Below are 27,822 nucleotides of genomic sequence, written 5' to 3' on the forward strand. Positions count from 1 at the left end.
CCGCCAATGGTGGAGCAATTAAAATCGGGGGATGCGCAAGAGGCCAGAATTGGAGGAGCGCGGAGATCTCGGAGGGTTGCAGGGCTGGAGGAGATTACAGAGATAGGGAGGGAGGCGAGGCCGTGGAGGGATTTGAAAACAAGAATGAGAATTTTGAAATAGAGGCATTGCTCAACCGGGAGCCAAATGGGCAGTATCGCAACTGCCTCCCATTATACATCCTGTCCGATGCTCAGTTCTGTTGACTTTGGTGCATAGCTGGCTGGGCTCAGTCATTTCTGGCTGTCGCTCATGGTACAACGGATCAGACTGAGGGCCAGGGCGTAGGAAGGTCTGACCGAGGGAGTTGCCGAATACGGCTTTCGCCCCCCCCCTCCCCCTTCCCAGTGCAGATGCCCTACAGAGCCAATCATAAGAACATAAGAAATAGGAGCAGGAGTCGTCCATTTGGCCCCTCGAGCCTGCTCCGCCATTCAATGAGATCGTGGCTGATCTTCGACCTCAACTCCACTTTCCCGCCCGATCTCCATATCCCTTGATTCCCCATAAGTCCACAAATCAATCGATCTCTGTCTCGAAAAAACTCAACGACTGAGCCTCCACAGCCCTCTGGGGTAGAGAATTCCAAAGGTTCACAACCCTCTGAGTGAAAAAAATTCTCCTCATCTCAGTCCTAAATGGCCGACCCCTTATTCTGAGACTGGGATTGTTCCCGTGGATATTTAAAAAGGACAGCAAGTCTTAAAACCTATAAAATTCTGTCAGGTCTGGACAGACTAGATGCAGGAAGGATGTTCCCGATGGCCGGGGAGTCCAGAACCAGGGGTCACAGTCTAAGGATAAGGGGTAAGCCATTTAGGACAGAAATGAGGAGGAATTTCTTCACCCAGAGAGTGGTGAACCTGTGGAATTCTCTGCCACAGAGGGCGGTGGAGGCCAATTCATTAAATATATTCAAGAAAGAGTTGCATATATTTCTTGAGGCTAAAGGGATCAAGGGATATGGGGAAAAGGCAGGGACCGGGTACTGAATTTGGATGATCAGCCATGATCTCATTAAATGGCGGAACAGGCTCGAAGGGCCGAATGGTCTACTCCTGCTCCTTGTTTCTATGTTTCTAGAACCAGGAAAATATAGGACCATTAGCTTAACTTAGAATCATAGGATGGTTACAGCACAGAAGGAGACCATTCGGCCCGTCGAGCCCGTGCCGGCTCTCTTATTACCTGGACATAGTCATTATTAGAGACTCCCAACATGGTTTCCGGAAAATAAAGTTATGTCTCACCAACTTGGTTGAATTTTTTGAGGAGGTGACTAGGTTGGTGGATGAAGGTAGCCCTGTCAAAATTAGTTATTTGGGGGGCTAAATTTGGTTGATTTGTGCCTCCATTCAGCGGGAGGTTAGCGGCGGTGCTAACCGTTAGCGCCGCCGCTAACCGTTAGCGCCGCGCGGCCGGCGATGACATCATCACCATGCGCAGCCCCTGCTCACGACCCGGCTCTAACATTGGGTGGCGCCCCCCCCCGCGACTTACCGCCGGATGCTATGTCCACCGGGGTCAGGGGGGGAGCATATCTACGGCCGGGGCGGCGCTAGTTAAAGGGGAGGTGGTGGGCGGCCATTTTTGTTGCTGGCACCTGCCCCCCTTGCTGCCCTCGGCCCCCGTGAAGCCCCCCCCCCCCGCGGGGTGCCGGCTGCTTGCCGTGAGCCCGGCACTCCCGATCCCTGGTGGCCCAGCTGGGCACCGGGACTTGCTGTGCCAGGCCCCTCCCTTTTAATAAGGGGAGGAAGGCCTGCGGTACCACGGCGCGACTTGCCGCAGCGCGTGGCTTAATTTGGTCGGAAGTGTCGCTCTCTCTTGTGACGGACTGTGGATTTCTGTCTCGCAGCAAAGGCGTGCCCTCTTCACAGCTCGTACAAGTCCTGCATGGCGACCTGCCCTCCCACCTGCGCCAACCTGGCCGCCCCATCGGAATGCGACATGCCGTGCCAGGAAGGGTGCGAGTGCGACAAGGGGTTCGTCTACAGCGGGTTTGACTGCGTGCCTTACAGTCAGTGCGGCTGCATGTATCAGGACAAGTATTACGAGGTAAGTCAAGTTGACAACAACTCGCATTTGTATGGCGCCTTTAACGCCCCAAGGTGCTTCACATGAGCGATTATCGAACAAGTATTGACACCTAGCTACGTAAGGAGGTATTGGGACAGGCGGTCAAAAGCTTGGCCAAAGAGGTAGGTTTTAAGGAGCGTCTTAAAGGTGGAGAGATAGCGACTGCCAGTGGCCTATTGACCACAAGGAACATTTTTATTTATTCGTCTCTGGGATTAGGCTGCCCCTGCCCATCCCTAATTGCCCTTGAGAAGGTGGTGGTGAGCCACCTTCTTGAACCGCTGCAGTCCGTGTAGTGATGGTACTCCCACAGTGCTGTTAGGGAGGGAGTTCCAGGATTTTGACCCAGCGACCGTCATAAATTGCAACTTCTACAAGAAGTAACTCAGGAAGTACTACTGAACGGCCAGCTGAGGGCGCCGCCCGAGGAGTATAAATACTCGGGCGTGGGCCCACCTTGGCCAAAGACAGTCTGGGAACAGGAAGCTAGTGACTACTAACTAGACCTCCATGTTTTGTTACAAGTCGATTAAAGCTTTGCTTTACGTACAACCAAGTGCGTAGTGAGTCTTTATTATGTCAGCGACGATGAAGGATCAGCCGATATACATCTAAGTCAGGATGGTGTGTGACTTGGAGGGGAACTTGGAGGTGGTGGTGTTCCCATGCGTCTGCTGCCCTTGTCCTTCCAGGTGGAAGAGGTCGCGGGTTTGGGAGGTGCTGCCGAAGAAGCCTTGACGAGTTGCTGCAGCGCATCTCGTAGATGGTACACACTGAGCTGAGCCTAACTCTGTCCTCCCCCAACATCCACACGTAGACTTACAGCAGGGATCATTGGAAATCCACCAACAGTGGATGCCCTGGACAAATAGCCCTATTTCTAACCCAAAGGCAATAAAACCAACTGAAGCTTCTCAACTCAGGGTAATCCAAGTAGAGACTGGACCTTCCTAGTCTCAGTGCCATGAGTGAATACCTTACTGATTTCTTATTGTCCCTCCGCATGGTGAGAGGGGATGGCGAGGCCAAAATTGGGTCCAATACCAACGTCCTGGCTGGGATCAGCCTATTGTGCTTCTTGTGTCCATACAGTGTATTGACTTGCCTCCATTTTTTTTTTATTGAAATGCAGGTTGGGGATAGGTTTGTCACAGAGGATTGCACAAATTTCTGCAACTGCAATATGACACAAACCATTCTGAGTGTACGCATGGTTTGTCCTCCGAAAACCAGATGTGCTGTCATCAACGCCATCAGAGCCTGTGTCGAAAGTAAGAACGGAAATCATAAGAACATAAGAAATAGGAGCAGGAGTAGCCTGCTCCGCCATTCAATAAGATCATGGCTGATCTTCCACCTCAACTCCACCTTCCTGCCCTATCCCCATATCCCTTGATTCCTTTAATATTCAAAAATCAATCGATCTCGGTCTTGAATGTACTCAACGACTGAGCCTCCACAGCCCTCTGGGGTAGAGAATTCCAAGGATTCACCACCCTCTGAGTGAAGAGACTTCTCCTCATCTCAGTCCTAAATGGCCGACCCCTTACTCTGAGACTGTGACCCACTAGTTCTCGGCTCCACAGCCAGGGGAAATCTCCTCATCCCTAAAGATAAGACACTGGCCTTTCACCTCTGGGGTCGAAGTTCAAATCCAACCCCCTGTAATGGGACAAAGGAATCCTCTGCCTATTGGCTGCAAGGCGTCCACGCAAAGTTGTCCCTAATTTGCAATCTCACCTGGAAAATGGAAAAATATCACCCATTGCTTGGGCCTGAGACGCATGGTTGGGGGTTAAGTACATCTAATATTGTTATACCTGTGCTGGGAGTGTTTGATATTGATTGGGTGCCCAAAAAGAATGAGTTCCATAAGCCAGCCCCCTATGAGCACAATAAAGTCATTAATCCTGCAGCACCGTCAGAACACTGAACTTTCAACCCCGAGTCTCAGAGGACAAAGTTGAAGAAAACTGGAAAGGAAATTAAATAGATCGAAGGCAGGGCTTAGTAGAATTTCACCAGGCCAGTTTCTCCTCTTAGCAACCACCAAGGTCAATTCAGTGAGAGATTTGACTTCATTACTGCTGTCTCTGGCTGCACCCTGTTGTTACGACACCTGTAAATTAATTAAGTCATGCAAGACTTGTAGATTTTCAATTTTGCATTAAAATTCATTTTTTAAGTCTGCTAGGTGTACTTATTGCTGTCATTAAACAGACCAGACCTGGGTGTGGGCCTGGTCTGTTCAATGACAGCAATAAGTACACCTAGCAGACTTAAAAAATGAATTTTAATGCAAAATTGAAAATCTACAAGTCTTGCATGACTTAATTAATTTACAGGTGTCGTAACAACTGGGTGATTCCAGAGACAGCAGTAATGAAGTCAAATCTCTCACTGAATTGACCTTGGTGGTTGCTAAGAGGAGAAAATGGCCTGGTGAAATTCTACTAAGCCCTGCCTTCGATCTATTTCATTTCCTTTCCAGTCTTGACAAAGGGTTTCGACCCGAAACGTCGACTCTAATTTCTCTCCACGGATGTTGCCTGGCCTGCTGAGTTTTTCCAGCATTTTCTGCTGTTATCTCAGAGGACAAATGCTCCTCTGTCTGCTCAAGGTCAGGGCGTTCGCTGGCTCACATCTCTGGCACTCCACTAAGATCAAAAGAAAGGCTTGTTCATAATATGCCGCGGAACAACTTACATAGGATGGGCAACACAGAAACAGGCCGTTCAGCCCAACCGGTCCGTGCCGGTGCTTATGCTCCACTCGAGCCTCCTCCCACCCCTCTTCATCTCACCCTATCAGCACATCCTTCTCCCTCATGTGTTTATCCAGCTTCCCCTTAAATGCATCTACGTTATTCACCTCAACCACTCCCTGTGGTGGCGAGTTCCACATTCTCACCACTCTCTGGGTAAAGCGGTTTCTCCTGAATTCCCTATTGGATTTATTAGTGACTATCTTATATTGATGGCCCCTAGTTCTGGTCTCCCCCACAAGTGGAAACATCTTCTCTACGTCGACCCTATCGAACCCCCTTCATAATTTTAAAGACCTCGATCATCCCCCAGCCTTCTCTTTTCTAGAGAAAAGAGCCCCAGCCTGTTCAATCTTTCCTGATAGTTATGAACTCTTAGTTCTGGTGTCATCCTTGTGAATCTATTTGCACTTTCTCCAGTGCCTCTATATCGTTTTTTGTAATATGGAGATCAGAACTGTGCACCGTGCTCCCAAGTGTGGGTTGTATTCCCTGGAATTTAGAAGGTTAAGGAGTGATCTGATCGAAGTTTTCAAGACATTAAGGGGAGCAGATAGGGTAGATAGAAACTATTTCCGCTGGTTGGGGAGTCCAGGACTAGGGGGTGTACGGAATTAGCCCACACGCTAGTGGGGCTGGGGTTATTTGTCTCTGGCCAGTCAGAAGCCTCTGAGCTGCTCCAGGGACCCCCTTGCGGTTTCGAAGCGCTCCCCTATTCCTGAGTTCTGACCCCCGGACTTATTCGGTGGCGATGTAGACAGAAAACAACGTGACTCGTGGTTTGGGTGCAAAACAGACCAGCATTTATTGAAAACAAAAGAAAGAAAAATCGATATGGCTCTTATGCCTGGTACAACACTTTTGCTGAAACGCAGTACACTTAGTGTCCACTAGAGGGCTCCCTGCTCAGTGCAACACTACTTTATTTAATACATGCAGTACACTCAGTGTCCACTAGAGGGCTCCCTGCTCAGTGCAACACTGCTTTATTTAATACAGTACCTTTTACTTAAAATCCCTTTGCACACTACAGCACCTTAGCTTAGTGGCTTTTATTTAAAAACAGCACTTTAATACAGTTACTTTAAAAACAGCTAACAGCGTTCGCCACAGCACTTCAGCTTGATGCAACACTCCTTTAAATACAGTTTTACATACAGTACTTTAAAACAGCTATTCCTTTTTAATACAGTTTTAAATACCGAATTCAGTGTTCACTATAGCACTTCTCTGCTAGGTGCAACACTGTCTTACTTAAATAGGGGAGGAGAGGACGGACACAACAAGGGAAAAATCGACTAAAATCACAGTTCTTAACAAAATTCCCTTTAATTCCCACCCCTATACCTATTCTAAGTTGCCTTGTGGAAGGCCAGAAAAATATATGCTCACCACTGGAAATGCCTGCTCCGTGTCCTGTGAACTTAGATCTTCACTGCCCTGAAGTAAGAAACACCCCAGTGTTTTAAAAGTAAACTGCTGGTGTTCTACCTCCTCAGGCAGGCTCCCACACTGTAGAGGAACACACGGAGGCGAGGCCAGAGAGAGAGAGAGCTTCTGGGAAGCTATCTTTTATACCCCCATTTGGGGCCCGCCCAGATCCTGAGGTATCTGGGCTAAACAAAAGAGATCCAAACTGTCCACTTGTCTGGGATGGGTTTGGATAAAGTTGCAGTTTAAATGTGTCCATTGTCTGTGATGGCTTTCGAATAAAGCTGCAGTGGTTTGAATGTGTTTTCATTGTCTGTGATGGGAAAGCTATTTCCTTGATTGCTTGAGTAAATAGCCTTGAAAGTATTGTAAACAGAAAGTCATTGTCCTGTGGTCAGCTGAAACTGCAGCCTAAGTGGTTTGTAAACATAGTATCAGTTTCTGTAAACACTTCGATTGTCTGCTGCAGGGCGGGGGGAAACTCCCCTTTGATTGACAGATTTGACTGCCATTGAACCTTTCTTCACAGACACAGAAAGCTGTTTTCCATGTCCTTTGTCTTCGGCCATGCGGTCTGACGGCCATTTTTGATCCCTGAAATCTTTTAAAGGCACATCATCCAGGGATTCTTTAATCAAAGAAATTAATCTTCGGAGCTGTAAATTATTGTGAATTCTTACAGGGGCATAGTCTAAAAATTAGAGCCAGACCTTTCAGGAGTGAAATTAGGAAACACTTCTACACACAAAGGGTGGTAGAAGTTTGGAACTCGCTTCCGGAAATGGCAATTGGTGCTAGATCAATTGTTAATTTTAAATCGGAGATTGATAGATTCTTGTTAACCAAAGGTATTAAGGGATATGGGGCAAAGGCGGGTATATGGAGTTAGGTCGCAGATCAGCCATGATCTCATTGAATGACGGAACAGGCTCGAGGGGCTGAATGGCCTCCTCCTGTTCCTATGTTCTAGAGAAAAGAGCCCCCACCTGTTCAATCTTTCCTGGTAGTTATAACCTCTCAGTTCTCGTGTCATCCTTGTGAATCTTTTTTGCACCTTCTCCAGGGCTTCTAGACACTTTTCATAATAACTTCTTGGCCCTCATTCTATCATTGTTTTGTGGCAAGTAAATGTAAGTCAGAGTGGCAACGGATGACAAGGTCTAATTAACGGCTTGCAACATGACCCCAATTAATGGCTTGCAAGTTAAAAAATAATCAGCTGATAATCGTTTGGTTTTCACATGTGTGGGGGGGGTGGTTGGGCAGGTGGAGAATGTGTGTGTGATCAAGACTCAATGAATTCATGTTTTATTGAGGAATTATTCAATGGTTAATATATCACTGATTTGTTTCCCAGATTGTTCCGCGGACATCTGTCAGAATGGCGGCACATGCTACGAGTCGGTGAATGGAACTATATGTGTGTGTCCTCCCGGCTACGTGGGGCCACACTGCGAATGTAAGTTTTCCACCTTCATTACGTTAACCTCTCCGCCTCTTCTGAAGGTGCTGAGGCAGATCGAAACCATGAGGGGTTTTGTTAGACTAAGTGAGTGGGCAGTAAGGTGGCAGATGGAGTATAATGTAGGGAAATGTGAGGTTATTCACTTTGGTAGGAAGAATAGAAAAACAGAATACAGGAAACTCTTTATTATCTGGCACCAACGGGACCGGCGTGGTGCCGGTTTATCAAAAAGTCTGGATTACAGAGAGGTATAGTTTAAAAGGTACGAGAGCTCCGTACACAGCAACAAATCCAGGCTTCCCTGTTGCTTAGCAACATGTGCAGGAACTCCGGCCACAGACCAAGCATCCCTGTTGCTTAGCAACAAGTGCACGAACTCCGGTTACACAGCCACAGATCCAGGAACTGCCACTAATATGAAGTAAAACTTACCTGAACCTACTCCTGAATTTTGCCGGTTAACCGAGATTTCCGGTTATTTAGGTGCCGGTTAAAAGAGAGTTATATGGTGAGAAACTTTCAAATGTTGGTGTTCAGAGAGATTTGGGTGTCCTCGTGCAAGAAACACAGAAAGCTAGCATGCAGATACAGCAAGCAATAAGGAAGGCAAATGACATGTTGGCCTTTATTGCAAGGGGGTTGGAGTATAAGAGTGAGGAAGTCTTGCTACAATTGTACAGGGCCTTGGTGAGACCACACCTGGAGTACTGTGCACGGTTCTGGTCTCCTTATCTAAGGAAGGATATACTTGCCTTGGAGGCGGTGCAACGAAGGTTCACTGGATTGATTCCTGGGATGAGAGGGCTGTCCTATGATGAGAGATTGTGTAGAATGGGCCTATACTCTCTGGAGTTTAGAAGAATGAGAGGTGATCTCATTGAAACGTATAAGATTCTGAGGGGGATTGACAGGGTAGATGCCGAGAGGTTGTTTCCCCTGGCTGGAGTGTCTAGAACTAGGGGGTCATAGTCTCAGGATAAGGGGTCGGCCATTTAAGACTGAGATGAGGAAGAATTTCTTCACTCAGAGGGTGGTGAATCTTTGGAATTCTCTGCCCCAGAGGGCTGAGTCTTTGAGTATATTCAAGGCTGAGATCAATAGATTTTTGGACTCTAGGGGAATCAAGGGATATGGAGATCGGGCGGGAAAGTGGAGTTGAGGGCGATGATCAGCCGTGATCTTATTGAATGGCGGAGCAGGCTCGAGGTGCCGTATGGCCGACTCCTGCTCCTATTTCTTATGTTCTTATGTTAGAGTAAATAAGGAGAAACTGTTTCCACTGGCGGGAGGGTCGGTAACCAGAGGACACAGTTTAAGATAATTGGCAAAAGAGCCAGCGGTGAGATGAGGAGAATTATCTTTACGCAGCGAGTTGTTGTGACCTGGAATGCGCTGCCTGAAAGGGCGGTGGAAGCAGATTCCATAGTAACTTTTTAAGAAGTGATTTGAATAAATAGTTCAGAGGAGTGGGAAGCTGCAGGGCTACAGCTAAAGAGCAGGGGGGAGTGGGATTAATTGAACAGCTCTTTCAAAGAGCCGGCACAGGCACGATGGGCCGAATGGCCTCCTTCGGTGCCGTCAGATTCTATATCTCACCTCCTGGTGAAATGCAGTCCAGGACAGTTAGAAAACTGGCGCAAATTTAGCCAAGAGGTTAAGGCCCTGATATTTCTCGGCCGTGACTTTAGCCCCTGAACTGTGTGGCGGATGGCGGGTGGGGGGGATTTTCGGCTACACCAGGTGAATTTCCTGGGTCCGCCTCGTTCGCGTGTTATAGGTGGGCTCCCAGCGGGTGCTAAAAGGCTACTGCAACCTTTGGGCGCCTGCAGCAGCAGACTGAGGTCAGATACCCACAAGGCAATATTGCCAGAGGGGCCCTTTACAAAAAAAAATCATCATTTTGCAAGGGGCTTCTAGCGACCCTCAGCAACTCTAGATGCCAGTAATGTGCAGCATAGATTTACCAGAATGATACCAGGACTCCAAGGGTTAAATTACGAGGAGAGATTACACAAAGTAGAGTTGTACTCCCTGGAATTTAGAAGGTTAAAGGGTGACCTGATCGAAGTTTTCAAGATATTAAGGGGAGCTGATAGGGTAGATAGAGAGAAACTATTTCCGCTGGTTGGGGAGTCTAGGACTAGGGGGCAGAATTAGAACCAGACCTTCCAGGAGTGAAGTTAGGAAACACTTCTACACACAAAGGGTGCTGGAAGTTTGGAACTCTCTTCCGCAAACGGCAATTTTAAATCGGAGATTGATAGATTCTTGTTAACCAAAGGTATTAAGGGATATGGGCCAAAGGCGGGTACAGGAAACTTTCTGGTATCCGGCACCGACGGGACCGACGTGGTGCCGGTTCATCAACAATTCCGGATAACCGAACGCTATAGTAAAAGATACGGAGCTCAGAGCTCCGTATAAAGCAACAAACCCTGTTGCACAGCTTCAAAACAATGGGCACAAGTTGCAAGCATCTCTGTAGCTTAGCAACAGCTTCAGCTACACCCTTGCACAGCAACAAATGGAGTAAAAAAAGTAATAAAAGTAAAAAAAGTTACCTGAACCGACTCCTGAATTTTGCCGGTGGATAGAGCGTTCCGGTTATTTAGGGGCCGGTTAATCGAAAGTTTCCTGTATGTGGATTTACGTCACAGATCAGCCATGATCTCATTGAATGGCGGAACAGGCTCGAGGGGCTAAATGGCCTCCTGCTGTTCCTATGTTCTAGAGAAAAGAGCCCCAGCTTGTTCAGTCTTTCCTGATACAGGTAGACTACCTTTTATCCGAACTTCCGAAAACCGAAACCCTCTAAAAACCGAAGGTTTTTTCGTTCAGCGTAAGTCGTGCGCACGACATGCCCAGAGTGGCGCACGACTTACGCTGAGCAGAGGGTCAGCGTAAGTCGTGCGCACGACCCCGACCCCCGCCGACGACCCCCCGCGGACCCCCCCGCGGACCCCCGCTGACCCCGACCCCCGCGCCCCCCCCGCCGACCCCGACTCCCGCCGACCCCCCCCGCCGACCCCAACTCCCGCCGACCCCCACCGCCGACCCGACGACCCCCGACCCCCCGCCGACCCCCCCGCGGACCCCCGCCGACCCACCCCCGACAAATTTCCCAGTCTTATAAAATACCTTCCGAAATCCGAAATTTTCCGAAAACTGAAACACGGCTGGTCCCGAGGTTTTCGGATAAAGGATAGTCTACCTGTAGTTATAACCTCTCAGTTCTGGTACCATCCTTGTAAATCTTTCTTGCACCTTCTCCAGTGCCTCTAGATCCTTTTTATAATAACTTGTTTATACTCTTTCTGTCATTTTTCTGTGGAAAGTAAATGTAAGTCAGTGTGGCAATGGATGATGAGGTCCAATTAACGGCACAGAAGGAGGCCATTCGGCCCATCGAGTCCGTGCCGGCTCTCTGTAGAGCAATCCAGTCAGTCCCATTCCCCCGCTCTATCCCCGTAGCCCTGCAAGTTTATTTCCCTCAAGTGCCTATCCAGTCTCCCCTTGAAAACATTGAGTGTCTCCGCTTCCACCACTTCCGTCGGCAGCGAGTTCCAGGTCCTCACCACTCGCTGTGTAAAAAAGTTTTTCCTCACGTCCCCCCTGTATCTCTTGCCCAAAACCTAAAATCCGTGTCCCCTAGTCCTTGTACCATCAACTAGTGAGAACAACCTTTCCCCGTCTAGCCTGTCCAAACCCGTCATAATCTTGTACACCTCGATCAAATCACCCCTCAACCTCCTTTGCTCTAATGAACACAAATCCAGCTTCTCCAATAAAAACAGAAAATGCTGGAAATACTCAGCCGGTCAGGCAGCATCTGTAGAGAGAGAAACAGAGTTAACGTTTCAGGTCGATGACCCTTCATCAGAACTGGAAAGAGTTGGGAGATGGAGCAGGTTTTTAAGCAAGTGTAGGGGCCGGGAAAGGCGGGAGGGGAGGAAAGAACAAAAAGGACAGTCTGTGATAGGGTGGAGGGCAGGAGAGATTAAGAGACAAAAGGGATGATGGTGCAAGGTAAAAGGAGATGCTAATGGGACAAGTTAAGAAATAAAAGATGACTCTAGATGAAGTGTAAATGGCAATGGCTTCTCCAACCTGTCCTTGTAGCGAAGATCCCCCATCCCCGGAACCATTCTGGTAAATCTCCCCTGCACCCTCACATAGAAACATAGAAACATAGAACAATAGGAGCAGGAGCAGGCCATTCGGCCCCGCGAGCCTGCTCCACCATTCAATAAGATCATGGCTGATCCTCTATCTCAATACCATACTCCCGCTCTCTCCCCATACCCCTTGATGCCTTTTGTGTCTAGAAATCTATCTATCTCCTTCCTAAATATATTCAGTGACTTGGCCTCCACAGCCTTCTGTGGTAGAGAATTCCACAGGTTCACCGCCCTCTGAGTGAAGAAATTTCTCCTCATCTCAGTCCTAAATGTCCTACCCCATATCCTGAGATTGTGACCCCTCATTCTAGAGCACCCAGCCAGATGAAACATCCTCTCTACATCCAGTCTGTCTAGCCCTGTCAGAATTTTATACGTTTCAATGAGATCCCCTCTCATTCTACTAAACTCTAGTGAATACAGGCCTAGTCGACCCAATCTCTCCTCATACGACAGTCCTGCCGTCCCAGAAATCAGTCTGGTGAACCTTCGCTGCACTCCCTCTATGGCAAGGAGACCAAAACTGCACACAGTACTCCAGGTGTGGTCTCACCAAAGCCCTGTATAAATGTATGTAAGAAATCACACAACACCAGGTTATAGTCCAACAGCTTTATTTGAAATCACAAGCTTTCGGAGCGCTGCTCCTTCTTCAGGTGAAGGAGCAGCGCTCCGAAAGCTTGTGATTTCAAATAAAGCTGTTGGACTATAACCTGGTGTTGTGTGATTTCTTACATTTGTCCACCCCAGTCCAACTCCGGCATCTCCACACCCTGTATAAATGTAGTAAGACACGGTGGCATAGTGGTTAGCACTGTTGCCTCACAACGCCAGGGACCCGGGTTCAAATCTGGCCTCGGGCGACTGTCTGTGTGGAGTTTGCACATTCTCCCCGTGTTTGCGTGGGTTTCCTCCGGGTGCTCCGGTTTCCTCCCACAGTCCAAAGATGTGCGGGTTAGGTTGATTTGGCTATGATAAATTGACCCTTAGTGTTAGGGGATTAAATACGTGGGGTTACGGGGATAGGGTGGGATATGTGTCGGTGCAGGCTCGATGGGCCGAAATGGCCTCTATCTGCACTGTGGATTCTGTGATTCTTGCTCCTCTACTCAAATCCTCTTGTAAATAAGGAGAAACTGTTTCCACTGGCTGGAGGGTGGGTAACCAGGGGACACAGATTTAAGATAATTGGTGAGAAAAGCCAGAGATGAGAACATAAGAGACGAGGAGAATTTTTTTTTAACAAGGCGAGTTATTTAAGATAATTAGCAAAAACGGATGAAAATTATTTTTACGCAGCGAGTTATTGTGATCTGGAATGCGCTGCCTGGAAAGGTGGTGGAAGCAGGTTCAATAGTAACTTTCAAAAGGGACTTGGATAAATGCTTAAAGGGGAGAAAGTTTGCAGGGCTACGGGGGAAAGAGCAGAGGGGAGCGGGTTGAATTGGAGAGCTCGTTCAAAGAGCCAGCCACAGGCATGATGGGCCAAATGGCCTCCTCCTGTGCTGTATGATTCTATATTTCAGGTACTGGTGAAATTCAGTCCAGAACAGTTACAAAACTGGCACATGTTTAGCCAGGAGGGTACAGTCCTACAACTGTGTGGCGGGTGGCGGTGGGGGGGGGATTTTTGGCTACACCAGGTGAATTTCCTGGGTCCGCCTCGTTGGCGCGTTACCGGTGGGCTCCCAGCGGGTGCTGAAAGGCTACTGCGGCCCTTGAGCGCCCGCAGCAGCAGAGTGAGGTCAGATATTGCCAGAGGGCCCCTTTATTCAAAAACTGTGCAGGTATGAGCAGCATCCAGTGTTGTTATGGAAGGAGTTAAGAAAAATGTGGCTTGTGGCTTCACTCCATCTTTGCACCCAGACGGAATCAGCCCCTCAGAGATATTTCCCAACCCCGTTCGCCATACGGTAAACCTGAGGGAAATCCAATCTGTCGTGTGCTAATAACATGCCGTTATCCCCAGTCAGTTCATCATGTTAATAACATGCAGTGTCAGCCGTGGCTCAGTGGGTGGATTGCACTCTCTCTCTCGCCTCTGGGTCAGAAGGTTGTGGGTTCAAATCCCACTCCAGCGACTTGAGCACGAAAATCTAGGCCGACACACCCAGTGCAGTGCTGAGAGAGTGCCGCACTGTCGGAGATGCCGTCTTTCGGATGAGACGTTAAACCGAGGCCCCGTCTTCCCTCGCCGGTGAACATAAAAGATCCCATGGCCACTATTTCGACAGAAGAGCAGGAGAGTTATCCCCGGTGTCCTGGGGCCAATATTTATCCGTCAATCAACATCACTAAAAAAAAAACAGATGATCTGGTCATTATCACATTATCTGGTCCCACTCCAGGGACTTGAGCACAAAAATCCAGGCCGACACTCCAGTGGAGTGCTGCACTGTCAGAGGTGCCGTCTTTCGGATGAGGCATTAGACCGAGGCCCTTTCTGCTCTCTCAGGTGGATGTAAAAGATCTCATGGCACGATTTCGAAGAAGAGCAGGGGGGAGTTCTCCCCAGTGTCCTGGCCAATATTTATCCCTCCACCAACATAACAAAAAAAACAGATTATAGAGTCATAACGGCACAGAAGGAGGCCATTCGGCCCATTGAGTCCGTGCTAGCTCTATGCAGAGATCTGGTCATTATCACATTGCTGTTTGTGGGAGCTTGCTGTGCACAAATTGGCTGCCGCGTTTCCTACATTACAACAGTGGCTACACTTCAAAAAAAGTACTTCATTGGCTGTGAAGCGCTTTGGGACATCCGGTGGTTGTGAAAGGCGCTATATAAATGCAAGACTTTCTTTCTTTTCTATTTCCTTATCAGATGGACCATGTGACTCAAATCCCTGTCAAAATGGAGGCACCTGCAATGTGGTCGATGCCAAATTCAAGTGCTCGTGTCCTGTTTTATACAGCGGGGACCATTGCAATGGTAAGGGCTTGGCGTGTGTGTTTTTAAACGACTAAGAACTCTCCTGGAAGTTAAGTAGATGTAAGGGGATTAATTCAGCTGACCGCCTGCCGCACTGTTAAGAGTGAGGAGGCCGAAGCAAAGAGTTTGGGATGGGAGGGCGAGTTAAATGTTGCCTCTACACTTTGGGGACCGGTGTTTGAGACCTGCCCAGACTGAGGGCATGAGATGATGAGGGTTCCAATTTTCTCCTCGTGACTCTGAAACAATGATCATCTGAACATACGAACATACGAATTAGGAGCAAGGGTTGGCCACTCGGCCCCTCGAGCCTGCTCCGCCATTCAATAAGATCATGGCTGATCCGATTACTCCACATTCCCGCCTACCCCTCGATACCCATTCACCCCTTGCTTATCAAGAATCTATCTACTTCTGCCTTAAAAAATTCAAAGACTCTGCTTCCACTGCCCTCTGAGGAAGAGAGTTCCAAAGACTCACGACACTCTGTGAGAAAAAATTTCTCCTCATCTCTGTCTTAAATGGGCGACCCCTTATTTTTAAGAAGTCACACAACACCAGGTTATAGTCCAACAGCTTTATTTGAAATTACAAGCTTTCGGAGCGCTGCTCCTTCATCAGGTGAAGTGAAGAGTTACATATAGGCACAGCATATATAGTCAGAGAATACTGCCAGATGATTACAGGTAATCTTTGTAACTGCCCTTTATCAGACCTGTTTGGACACCATTCACACCTTTGATTGCTGTGATTATCTCTCTGCCGAGGTGTGATAAAGGGCAGTTAGAAAGATTACCTGCAATCATCTGGCAGTATTCTCTGACTATATATGCTGTGCCTATATGCAACTCTTCACTTCACCTGACGAAGGAGCAGCGCTCCGAAAGCTTGTGATTTCAAATAAAGCTGTTGGATTATAACCTGGTGTTGTGTGACTTCTTACATTTGTCCACCCCAGTCCAACACCGGCATTTCCACATCATGACCCTTATTTTTAAACAGTGACCCTCTAGTTCTAGATTCTCCCACAAGAGGAAACATCCTCTCCACACCCACCCTGATGGACGTGGTCACTAATCATCTTCCAAATGCCTCAAACCTCCCCCACCCCTCCCCAAGCGTTTCTATGGCGATTGATTCAGAGTATTTTGATGGTTTTGTTGCTGCGGCTTGATCGCATTTCGGGCTGGCGGCATGGCACGCCAGCAAGATTAAGGCGTGGTTTCGGCAAAAAGTCAATTCGGAGCAAATTAAATCTTGCGAGCAGGAGAAGGGGGCACAGCTTCATACGTAGGACTGTTGTCAGGAAGCTCTTCACGCAGTGAGCAACGTATGGCGTGAACCTCCTGGTCCAATAAATTGAACAAAAGCTATGGAATTCTTTAAGGGACAGCTAGTATATATCCAAAGTTGCCGATGACACACAGATAGCATAAAATTACAAAGGGATACCGACAGATTAAGTGAATGGGCAAATGGATTTCAATGTAGGCAAATGTGAGGTCATCCACTTTGGACCTAAAAAGGATAGAACAGGGTACTCTCTAAATGGTGAAAGACTAAAAACAGCAGCGGCCCAAAGAGACTTGGGGGTCCAGGTACAGGAAACTTTTTTTTATCCGGCACCGACGGGACCGACGTGGTGCCGGTTCATCAAAAATTCCGGATAACCAAAAGCTATAGTAAAAGATACGGAGAGCTTAGAGCTCCGTATAAAGCAACAAACCCTGTTGCTTAGCAACAGTTTCAGAACAATGGCCACAAGTTCCAAGCGTCTCTGTAGCTTAGCAACAGCTGCAGCCACACCCTTGCACAGCAACAGATGGAGGAAGGCAAGTAATAAAACTTACCTGAACCTACTCCTGAATTTTGCCGGTTAACCGAGATTTCCGGTTATTTAGGTGCCGGTAAATTGAAAGTTTCCTGTGCATAGATCATTAAAATGTCATGAACAGGTACAGAAAATAATCAAAAAGGCTAATGGAATGCTGGCCTTTATATCTCGAGGACTAGAATACAAGAGGGTATAAGTCATGCTGCAGCTGTACAAAGCCCTGGTTAGACCACACCTGGAGTACTGTGAGCAGTTCTGGGCAACACATCTTAGGAAGGACATATTGACCTTGGCGGGAGTGCAGCGTAGGTTTACCAGAATGATACCCGGACTCCGAGGGTTAAGTTACGAGGAGAGATTACACAAACTAGGGTTATATTCCCTGGAATTTAGAAGGTTAAGGGGTGATTTGATCGAAGTTTTCATGATATTAAGAGGAACAGATTGGGTAGAGAGAGAGAAACTATTTCCGCTGGTTGGGGAGTCTAGGACGAGGGGGCATAGTCTAAAAATTAGAGCCAGGCCTTTCAGGAGTGAAATTAGGAAACACTTCTACACACAAAGGGTGGTAGAGGTTTGGAACTCTCTTCTGCAAACGGCAGTTGATGCTAGATCAATTGTTAATTTTAAATCGGAGATTGATAGCTTTTTGCTAACTAAAGGTATTGGCCTAGAAATTCAGTTGCCTTAGCGCCGCTTTTGAGGCGCTAGAGGGACTAGCGCCAGAGTTATGGCCAGTTTAAAAATTCCCTGGGGCCCTAAATCGGCGTTGCACCGGTAGCGCTGCGCCGGCACCGATGACGTCATCGGTGTGCGCAGCGTCCCGGTTGCCGTGGTAACCCGCCCGAACTCCGAAATTGAGTTGCGGCCGCCTCGCCCGTGGCAGCCGCAAGCAACGTTCTGGCAGAGGTGCCTTACTCCAGTTTGCGCCGGCGCATTAAAGGCCCCGCGGCGGCCGGCCACTTTCCCGCCGGCCGCCTGCCCGCAGCTCCCTCCCCGGACTTCTCCCCCCGCCCCCCCCGGAACAGATGCAAGCCCGGCACTTGTCCGAGGTGCCGGGCTCATTTTTAAGCTGATTTGCGCGGGCCGCAGCCGGGTGCAGGCAGCTCCTCCTTAACGGGAGGAGGAGACCTGCACGTCCCCAGCCTGCCGCACCGCATCGGGTGCCGCAGCGCTGGAATTGCGGCGCGAAACGGCAGTTAGCGCTGATGTACCGCCGCAAAGACCCTTCAGTAGCGCCGGCAGCCGTTTGGGCGCGGCGCCACTGAATTTTTGGCGCGCGCAGGGGACTTAGCGCCGGCACTAACTTCCGGCGCTAAAGCCCTGGCTAAGCCAAAACCCAATTTCTAGGCCATTTTTTTTTTATTATTAAATTTGTTTTATTCTAACTAAAGGTATTAAGGAATATGGGCCAAAGGCGGGTATATGGAGTTAGGTCGCAGATCAGCCATTAATCGGAACTGGCTCGAGGGGCTCAATGGCCTACTCCTGTTCCTATGTTCCTATGTTCATGGGATCAGGGCGTCGCTGGCAAGGCCAGCATTTATTACCCATCCCTAGTTGCCCTCGAGAAGGTGGTGGTGAGCCGCCTTCTTGAACCGCTGCAGTCCGTGTGGTGAAGGTGCTCCCACAGTGCTGTTAGGGAAGGAGTTCCAGGATTTTGACCCAGCGACGATGAAGGAACGGCCAATATATTTCCAAGTCAGGATGGTGTGTGTGACTCGGAGGGGAACTTGGAGGTGGTGGTGTTCCCACGTGCCTGCTGCCCTTGTCCTTCTAGGTGGAAGAGGTCGCAGGTTTGGGAGGTGCTGCCGAAGAAGCCTTGGCGAGTTGCTGCAGTGCATCTTGTAGATGATACACACTGCAGCCACGGTGCGCCGGTGGTGGAGGGAGTGAATGTTTAAGGTGGTGGATGGGGTGCCAATCAAGTGGGCTGCTTTGTCCTGGATGGTGTCGAGCTTCTCGAGTGTTGTTGGAGCTGCACTCATCCAGGCAAGTGGAGAGTATTCCATCACACTCCTGACTTGTGCCTTGCAGATGGTGGAAAGGCTTTGGGCAGTCACTCGCCACAGAATACCCAGCCTCTGGCCTGCCCTTGTGGCCACAGTATTTATGTGGCTGGTCCAGTTAAGTTTCAGATGTTATTCAGCAGGGAGCCACGTCACAGGTTAGAGCAGGAACCAAGGCCAATCTGCAGGGTCCATGCCGTTCAGAGAGACAAGGACGGTAGCCAATAGTGAAGGACACCTCGCTCTTTCGCAACACGGAGAGTTTTGAACCCTGTGCGTGGGGAGGATCTGCAGTGCGACCGTCATCCATTCCCAGAACTGCAGCTCTCAGTCGGAGACAGGAATTTCAGCTCTGCATGCCTGGAATTCCAGACTATAAAGACCTTCCGGGCTACTCAACGCTGACAGATTTTTCTTCACCTCTTCCTAGATATCACTGCTGTCATCATTGTTGGGGTACTAGTGCCAGTCCTGATCCTTCTCATCATCGGGGCAGTCGTGATTTGCTTCGCCCGCTGCAGGTACGTTTTAACAAAGTCTCGCTGCCGCATGTCAGTTCAACATTTCGCCCTTATTAATTTGAGGAACGTTGGGGCTGAGGAGTTGAATGCTTTCAGTTTCGGCGTCCAAAGGCTCCCCGGTTCAAGTATAATGAGGTTAACCCCGGAGCAAAGCTCCCTCTACGCTGCCTCAACAATGAGCTCTCCAATTCCCCATGACAGCCATCCTGTAGCCGCTCTCACTGAGACTGACAGTGTAGGAACAGGACTGTGGGCCCATGCCCACTGTGAATTGGATTGAGACGACTTTAACTCATGCCAGCTCTTTGCAAACTAATCCCACTGCCCCACTCTCTCCCCATAGCCCCGTATCAAACCCAAACTAATCCCACTGCCCCGCTCTCACCCCATAGCCCCGTATCAATCCCAAACTAATCCCACTTCCCCGCTCTCTCCCCATAGCCCTGTATCAATCCCAAACTAATCCCACTGCCCCACTCTCTCCCCATAGCCCTGTATCAATCCCAAACTAATCCCACTGACCGCGCTCTCTCCCCATAGCCCTGTATCAATCCTAAACTAATCCCACTGCCCCGCTCTCCCCCATAGCGCTGTATCAATCCCAAACTAATCCCACTGCCCCGCGCTCTCCCCATAGCCCTGTATCAATCCCAAACTAATCCCACTGCCCCGCGCTCTCCCCATAGCCCTGTATCAATCCCAAACTAATCTCACTGCCCCGCACTCTCCCCATAGCCCTGCATCAATCCCAAACTAATCCCACTGCCCCACTCTCTCCCCATAGCCCTGCATCAATCCCAAACTAATCCCACTGCCCCACTCTCTCCCCATAGCCCTATATCAATCCTGAACTAATCCCACTGCCCCGCTCTCTCCCCATAGCCCTGTATCAATCCCAAACTAATCCCACTGACCCGCTCTCTCCGCATAGCCCTGTATCAATCCCAAACTAATCTCACTGCCCCGCTCTCTCCCCATAGCCCTGTATCAATCTCAAACTAATCCCACTGCCCCGCTCTCTCCCCATAGCCCTGTATCAATCCCAAACTAATCCCACTGCCCCACTCTCTCCCCATAGCCCTGTATCAATCCCAAACTAATCCCACTGCCCCACTCTCTCCCCATAGCCCTGTATCAATCCCAAACTAATCCCACTGACCGCGCTCTCTCCCCATAGCCCTGTATCAATCCTAAACTAATCCCACTGCCCCGCTCTCCCCCATAGCGCTGTATCAATCCCAAACTAATCCCACTGCCCCGCGCTCTCCCCATAGCCCTGTATCAATCCCAAACTAATCCCACTGCCCCGCGCTCTCCCCATAGCCCTGTATCAATCCCAAACTAATCTCACTGCCCCGCACTCTCCCCATAGCCCTGCATCAATCCCAAACTAATCCCACTGCCCCACTCTCTCCCCATAGCCCTGCATCAATCCCAAACTAATCCCACTGCCCCACTCTCTCCCCATAGCCCTATATCAATCCTGAACTAATCCCACTGCCCCGCTCTCTCCCCATAGCCCTGTATCAATCCCAAACTAATCCCACTGACCCGCTCTCTCCGCATAGCCCTGTATCAATCCCAAACTAATCTCACTGCCCCGCTCTCTCCCCATAGCCCTGTATCAATCTCAAACTAATCCCACTGCCCCGCTCTCTCCCCATAGCCCTGTATCAATCCCAAACTAATCCCACTGCCCCACTCTCTCCCCATAGCCCTGTATCAATCCCAAACTAATCCCACTGCCCCGCTCTCCCCCCATAACGCTGTATCAATCCCAAACTAATCCCACTGCCCCGCGATCTCCCCATAGCCCTGTATCAATCCCAAACTAATTCCACTGCCCTGCTCTCTCCCCATAGCCCTGTATCAATCCCAAACTAATCTCACTGCCCCGCACTCTCCCCATAGCCCTGTATCAATCCCGAACTAATCCCACTGCCCCGCTCTCTCCCCATAGCCCTGCAGCAATCCCAAACTAATCCCACTGCCCCACTCTCTCCCCATAGCCCTGTACCAATCTCAAACTAATCCCACTGCCCCACTCTCTCCCCATAGCCCTGTATCAATCCTAAACTAATCCCACTGCCCCACTCTCTCCCCATAGCCCTATACCAATCTCAAACTAATCCCACTGCCCCGCTCTCTCCCCATAGCCCTGCAGCAATCCCAAACTAATCCCACTGCCCCACTCTCTCCCCATAGCCCTATATCAATCCTAAACTAATCCCACTGCCCCGCTCTCTCCCCATAGCCCTGTACCAATCTCAAACTAATCCCACTGCCCCACTCTCTCCCCATAGCCCTGTATCAATCCTAAACTAATCCCACTGCCCCGCGCTCTCCCCATAGCCGTGTATCTTCCCCTGCTTCAAATATTTTTCCAATTTTGCCTGAAAAGATGCAATGGTCTCTCCCTCAGCCACTCCTTGTGCCAAGGCATTACACGCCCCAACAACCCTCTGTGTAAAGATACTTCCCTTATCCTCTCTCCTCACTCTTTTCGTGACAATTTTAAATTGGCGACCCCCTCGTCACTGTTTCCCCAAACAGAAGGAATAGTCTCTCCCTCCCCACGCTACTGAATCCTTTCACAAACTGACCTGCTGTGCCTTTCCTTGCTTTAAACCCACAATAGTAAATTGCCTGTGATGTTGCCCGTGGGCAGTCGATGAAATTAAGGCAAGCAGGGGGGGTGATTTCAGGAACTCGCTTCACAGGCCCGAGCGTGCGATTACACTGATACAGGCATCTGTTTACATACTAAATGTTTGCACAGGCAATTCCCATGTTAAATATCGTCATAACAATGTAACCAAAAATGGTGTCTACCTAATTTTGGACAGGAAGTGCACAAATACACAAGATTTTTAATGCAATGTATATAGAAGCTTTGGCTCAGTTGGTAGCACTCTCTCTCTCTCGCCTCAGAGTCAGAAAGTTGTGGGTTTGAGCCCCACTCCAGAGACTTGAGCACGTAATCTAGGCTGACACTCCCAGTGCATTACCGAGGGAGTGCTGCACTGTCGGAGGTGCCGTCTTTCAGATGAGCCGTTAAACCGAGGCCCCATCTGCCCTCTCGGGTGGACGTAAAAGGTCCCGCGGCCACTCTTGGAAGAAGAGCAGGGGGGGGAGTTCTGCCCAGTGTCCGGAGCCAATATTTATCCCTCAACCAACATCACTAAAAATCAGATTATCTGGTCATTATCTCATTGCTGTCGGTGGGAGCTTGCTGTGCGCAAATTAGCTGTCGCGTTTCCCACATTGCAACAGTGACTACACTTCAAAAGTACTCCATCGTCTCGAGGTAGTGAAAGATGCTTATAAGCCTATCATTATTTCTTGAATTGTTGATTAGTGTTTCCAAAGTCAGTGATCCCATCCAAAAATAATTTCTTGAGTTTGCATTTCCGTCCCTCTCTCTCGCTCTCTGCCGGCGCCTCATTGGACAGGAGTGCAGGTCAAAGGTGAGGCTATTGTTGTCCCATTACTGTGTCTCAAGCTTGCACGTACTGAGGCCGTGCGACAGTGGTGCCTCATAACCCATCCCCTTATGGCTTGAAAAAAACGAAAGACTTGCATTTATATAGCACCTTTCACGACCATTGGACGTCCCAAAGCGCTTTACAGCCAACGAAGTACTATTTGAAGTGTGGTCACTGTTGTAATGTAGGAAACGCGGCAGCCAATTTGCGTACAGCAAGCTCCCACAAATAGCAATGTGATAATGACCAGATAATCTGTTTCTAGTGATGTCATGTGAATATTGGCCCAGGACACCGGGGAGAACTCCCCTGCTCTGCTTAAAAATAGTGCCTGCAGGATCTTTTACGTCCAAATGAGAGAGCAGATGGGGCCTCGGTTTAACATCTCATCTGAAAGACGGCACCTCCGACAGTGCAGCACTCCCTCAGTACTGGCACCGGGAGTGTCAGTCTCTGTTTTTGTGCTGAAGTCTCTTGGAGTGCGGACTTGAACCCACGACCACCTGACGCAGAGGTGAGGGTGCTACTCCCCTGAGCCACGGCTGACTCAAAGTTAACTGCAAGACCCTGGAAAGGGGTGGGGGGTGGGAGTTAGCAAGTTGCCACGGCTGTGAGGTTGCTGCTCGGTACCCAAATAATCCCAAGTGCCTTTGTTTTGTGAATAGGTATGGAGGAACGAAGGCAAGCGACAGATTGAGTGACAGCAGCTCCCTCGACAGCAGCATCGAGTTTAGACAAATCTTGCAGAATTGGCCACCAGATCAAAATGGGAGACACAGCGGAATATCAAACCCAGAATACAACTACTAACCGCGATGGTGCCTGGGACTGAACGACAATTTTTTTTTAAATGCTACATTTTAAATGTGTTGGATTGTTTATGGTGTGAATGCTGCTAGGGTGTCGCTTATTGTTAAGTGTTATGGAGTGAATAGCGCACGTCCGATTTTTGGCCGGTTCGAAAATGTCGCTCCACGCATGCGCAGGACCAGCTGAAGATATCGCCCCGCGTGGGACCACCCAATGACACCGTTCCACGCATGCGCGGCGCCCTCCAGTGATGTCACTCCCGTGCTTGCTGGATGAATAAATTCCACGGAAGTCTTTTGTGCGTTTGTTTGCGTCAGTGAAGCCCCGCGTAATTCGTGCGGCGCTACTTTGTCTGTTCTGTCAATCCTACATCAATACAGTCTTTGAATTGCAGCCTGTGTCGCCTTGCAGTTTTGTCACGTGGAGTCTGCGGATGGGTGGCGCGAGCGTTCGAGGCTGACGCCCCACACGGGTCATGGCACCTTAACGTCAGCCTCGGCACACGAACATGAACAGCCCGTCTCCTTTTCCCTTCCTTTGCAGGTGTCAGCCGTGGCTCAGTGGGCAGCACTCACGCCTCTGAGTCGGAGAGCGCTGCACTGTGGGAGGTGTCGTCTTTCGGATGAGACCCCATCTGCCCTCTCGGGTGGACTATTTCGAAGAAGAGCGGGGGGAGTTCTCCCCGGTGTCCTGGAGCCAATATTTATCCCTCAACCAACATCCACTAAAAACAGATGATCTTGTCCTTATCACATTGCTGTTTGTGGGAGCTTGCTGTGCACAAATTGGCTGCCACGTTTCCTACATTACAACAGTGACTACACTTCAAAAGTAATTAATTGGCTGTAAAGCGCTTTGGGACGTCATGAATGGCACTATATATATATATTTTGTTTTATCTCCCTTTAAAGTGCTGCCCTGAAAATATGAGGGCCTAGAAATTTGGTTGGTAGCACCGGCGCTGAGCGCCTAAAGAGACCTAGAATTGGGGCGATACCCTATGTTGGGGCGGTCACTATGAAGATAGCGACAACTCAGATATTGACTATACATTTAACGCCTGCGCTAAGTGTTTGCGCGCGCCCGCGAGCACAAGCAGATCATGACGTCATTTCAGTGTGCAACGCCTTCTAGGAGCGCCTGAGCGCATATTGGGTGGCGATCGGAGCCTTAACGCCTAGCGCTATTAGTGACAGTTCGAGGGAGGGCTAGCAAGCCCTTCTCGGAGTAGGGGAGCGCTATTTAAAGGGGACAGCTCTAGTGCAGAATCTTCAGCCACTTGGCCTGCTCATTGCGATCGTTGCTGGAGAGAGTTGGCGAGCTACAGTGGAGCAGAGTTTTGGGAATTTAGCTTTAGAGTACTTGGGACCTTCAAACCTGTCCGAAGCACTTGCAGCACTACACCTAAAAGCCTTTTGACCAACTGGCATCGGAATGGGAGCTGCTTTGGAGGGCGGCGGCCTCATGGCCCAACACTGTGAAGGGGCAGAGAGACGGCGGGAGAGAGGGCCGGGATTGGCCAGAAGGAGGAGGGGCAATGGAGGTCGGCCAATCCGACGGGATGCTGCGAGGGTCTTTAGGCAGCAGGTGTCAAGCCTTGACATGTCGGAGGAGCAGTGTTTGGGAAGGCTCCGATTCTGGAGGGACATTGTTACTGATCTGTGCCACCTGCTTGCTGAGGATCTGCAGCCGCGTGAACGGTGCAGAACCTCTCTGTCCGTGATCGCTAAACTGACTGATGGCCTCAATTTTTATGCCAACGGATCCTTTCAGTCAGCCATTGGGGACATTGCGACTATCGCTCAGGTTGCAGTCCACTGTTGCATCTGGCAAGTTACAGATGCCCTGATATACCTATCAATTCGTCCAATAAAAAGCGACGAGTTAGGAACGTAACTAAAGGTTTTTATTGACTAAATAACAGAGCCCACCCTCGTGGGTGATCGGGTCCAACAAGGAGGAATACCAGCCAGTCGACTACCTTTATACCTGGGCAGGTAGGTGGAGCCATGGGCGGAGTCGGAGGTGGTCAGCCCAGGTATAACAGCGCGACAAGAGGCGACCTCGTATCGTGATACAACAGTGATAACGGTGCTAACAATACAACAGTGATAACTATAGTGTAACGATAAAAGTGGTTTACCACATTCACCCCTTGTTTAGATTTGAGTCCGGCGGGGTGAAGTGTACTACCAGTTCTGGTATGTCAGTCTGTCCGGAGGCCTCGTAAGCCTCTCCGATCGTCGCAGCGGCGGTGCTGCATTATCCGGTGTTAGTGCTGGTGTCTGCGTGGTCGGCGAAGGCTCGTGGGGTTCCGGCATGCCGTCTACCTGGGCTGGAATTGGGGGGGTGGTGGGGGGGGGTAAAGGTGGTGTCTCCGGAGTGCCCGAGGGTGCGAGGTCTCGTAAGGAGACAGTGTCCTCCCGCCCGTCTGGGTAAGCCACGTAGGCGTACTGGGGGTTGGCGTGCAGGAGGTTCACCCTCTCGACCAGGGGGTCTGTTTTATGGGCCCTCACGTGCTTTCGCAGCAAGACGGGCCCCGGAGAGGTCAGCCAGGTTGGTAGAGTGGTTCCCGTAGTCGACTTCCTGGGGAAAACAAACATTCGTTCATGGGGGGTGGCGTTAACGGCAGTGCAAAGTAGTGACCGGATGGAGTGCAGCGCTGTCGGGAGGACTTCCTGCCAGCGGGAGGTTGGGAGGCCCTTAGACTTTAAGGCTAAGAGGACGGCCTTCCATACCGTCGCGTTCTCTCTTTCCACCTGGCCGTTCCCTCGGGGGTTGTAGCTGGTGGTCCTACTTGCTGCAATACCTCTCGCTAGTAGGAACTGACGGAGTTCCTCGCTCATGAAAGAGGAGCCCCGGTCACTATGTATATAGTTTGGGAACCCGAACAAGGCGAAGAGGTCGTTCAGGCATTTAATGACCGTGGTACTGGTCATGTCTGGGCAGGGGAAGGCAAAGGGGAAACGGGAGTACTCATCAACAATGTTGAGGAAGTACACATTACGGTCAGAGGACGGGAGGGGCCCCTTAAAGTCGATGCTCAGGCGCTCGAAGGGGCGGGTGACCTTGATCAGGCTTGCTCTGTCCGGCCTAAAGAAGTGCGGTTTGCACTCGGCACAGGTCTGGCAGTTCCTGGTTATGGTCCTGACCTCCTCGATGGAGTAGGGCAGGTTGCGGGCCTTAATGAAGTGGTAAAGTCTGGTGACCCCGGGGTGGCAGAGGTCGTTGTGGAGGGTCTGAAGTCTATCACTTTGCGCGCTGGCGCATGTAATTCGTGACAGAGCATCAGGGGGTTCGTTCAGCTTACCTGGCCGGTACAAGATATCATAATCGTAGGTGGAGAGCTCGATTCTCCACCTCAAGATCTTGTCATTCTTGATTTTGCCCCTCAGCTTGTTATTAAACATAAAAGCGACCGAACGTTGGTCGGTAAGGAGGGTAAATCGTTTGCCTGCCAGGTAGTGCCTCCAGCGTCGTACCGCCTCCACAATCGCCTGGGCCTCCTTCTCGACCGACGAGTGTCGGATCTCAGGGCCCTGTAGGGTCCTTGAGAAGAAGGCCACCGGTCTCCCCTCCTGGTTAAGGGTGGCGGCTAGGGCGAAGTCGGATGCATCGCTCTCGACTTGGAAGGGGATGGACTCATCCACTGCGTGCATAGTGGCCTTGGCAATGTCTCCCTTAATGAGGGAGAAGGCTGCGCACGCTTCCTCTGTAAGGGGGAAGGATGTGGACTTCATGAGGGGTCTGGCTTTGTCCGCATAATTGGGCACCCATTGGGCATAGTAGGCGAAGAGCCCCAGGGTTCTCTTAAGTGCCTTAGGGCAGTGGGGGAGGGGTAGCTCCATGAGGGGGCGCATTCTTTCGGGGTCGGGGCCGATGAGTCCGTTCTCTACTACACAGCCAAGGATGGCAAGGCGCGAGGTGTTAAACACACATTTCTCCTTATTGTAGGTGAGGTTCAGCCGTTGGGCTGTACGGAGGAATTTCTCCAGATTCACGTCGTGGTCCTGCCGGTCGCGGCCGCAGATGGTGACGTTATCTAGGTAGGGGAATGTGGCCTGCAGTCCGTTCTGGTCAACCATCCGGTCCATCTCCCTTTGGAAGACCGAGACCCCGTTGGTGACACCGAAGGGGACCCTAAGGAAGTGGTATAGGCGCCCATTCGCCTCGAAGGCGGTGTACTGGCGGTCCTCGGGGTGGATAGGGAGTTGGTGGTAGGCCGACTTAAGGTCGATGGTCGAGAATACGCGGTATTGTGCAATCTGATTGACCATG

The 27,822-nt window shown here is 50.0% G+C and overlaps 1 protein-coding gene across 1 annotated transcript in view; it reads left to right on the forward strand.

Moving 5' to 3' along the window:
- LOC147090597 (zonadhesin-like) overlaps positions 1-23,937 on the forward strand; it is a 202,780-nt gene extending 178,843 nt beyond the window's left edge. The window contains exons 51-56 of the mRNA XM_085977363.1: positions 1,895-2,094; positions 3,248-3,386; positions 7,668-7,769; positions 14,778-14,885; positions 19,159-19,249; positions 23,400-23,937. Coding sequence (XP_085833489.1) covers positions 1,895-2,094; positions 3,248-3,386; positions 7,668-7,769; positions 14,778-14,885; positions 19,159-19,249; positions 23,400-23,544 — 785 coding nt within the window. The 3' untranslated portion in view covers positions 23,545-23,937. The remainder of the gene's footprint in view (positions 1-1,894; positions 2,095-3,247; positions 3,387-7,667; positions 7,770-14,777; positions 14,886-19,158; positions 19,250-23,399) is intronic.
- The last annotated feature ends 3,885 nt before the right edge of the window (positions 23,938-27,822 follow it).

This window comes from Somniosus microcephalus, unplaced genomic scaffold (genome assembly GCF_052327205.1).
Source record: "Somniosus microcephalus isolate GS21.2 unplaced genomic scaffold, FLI_Smic_1.0 unresolved_chr4, whole genome shotgun sequence".
Lineage (NCBI taxonomy): Eukaryota > Metazoa > Chordata > Chondrichthyes > Squaliformes > Somniosidae > Somniosus > Somniosus microcephalus.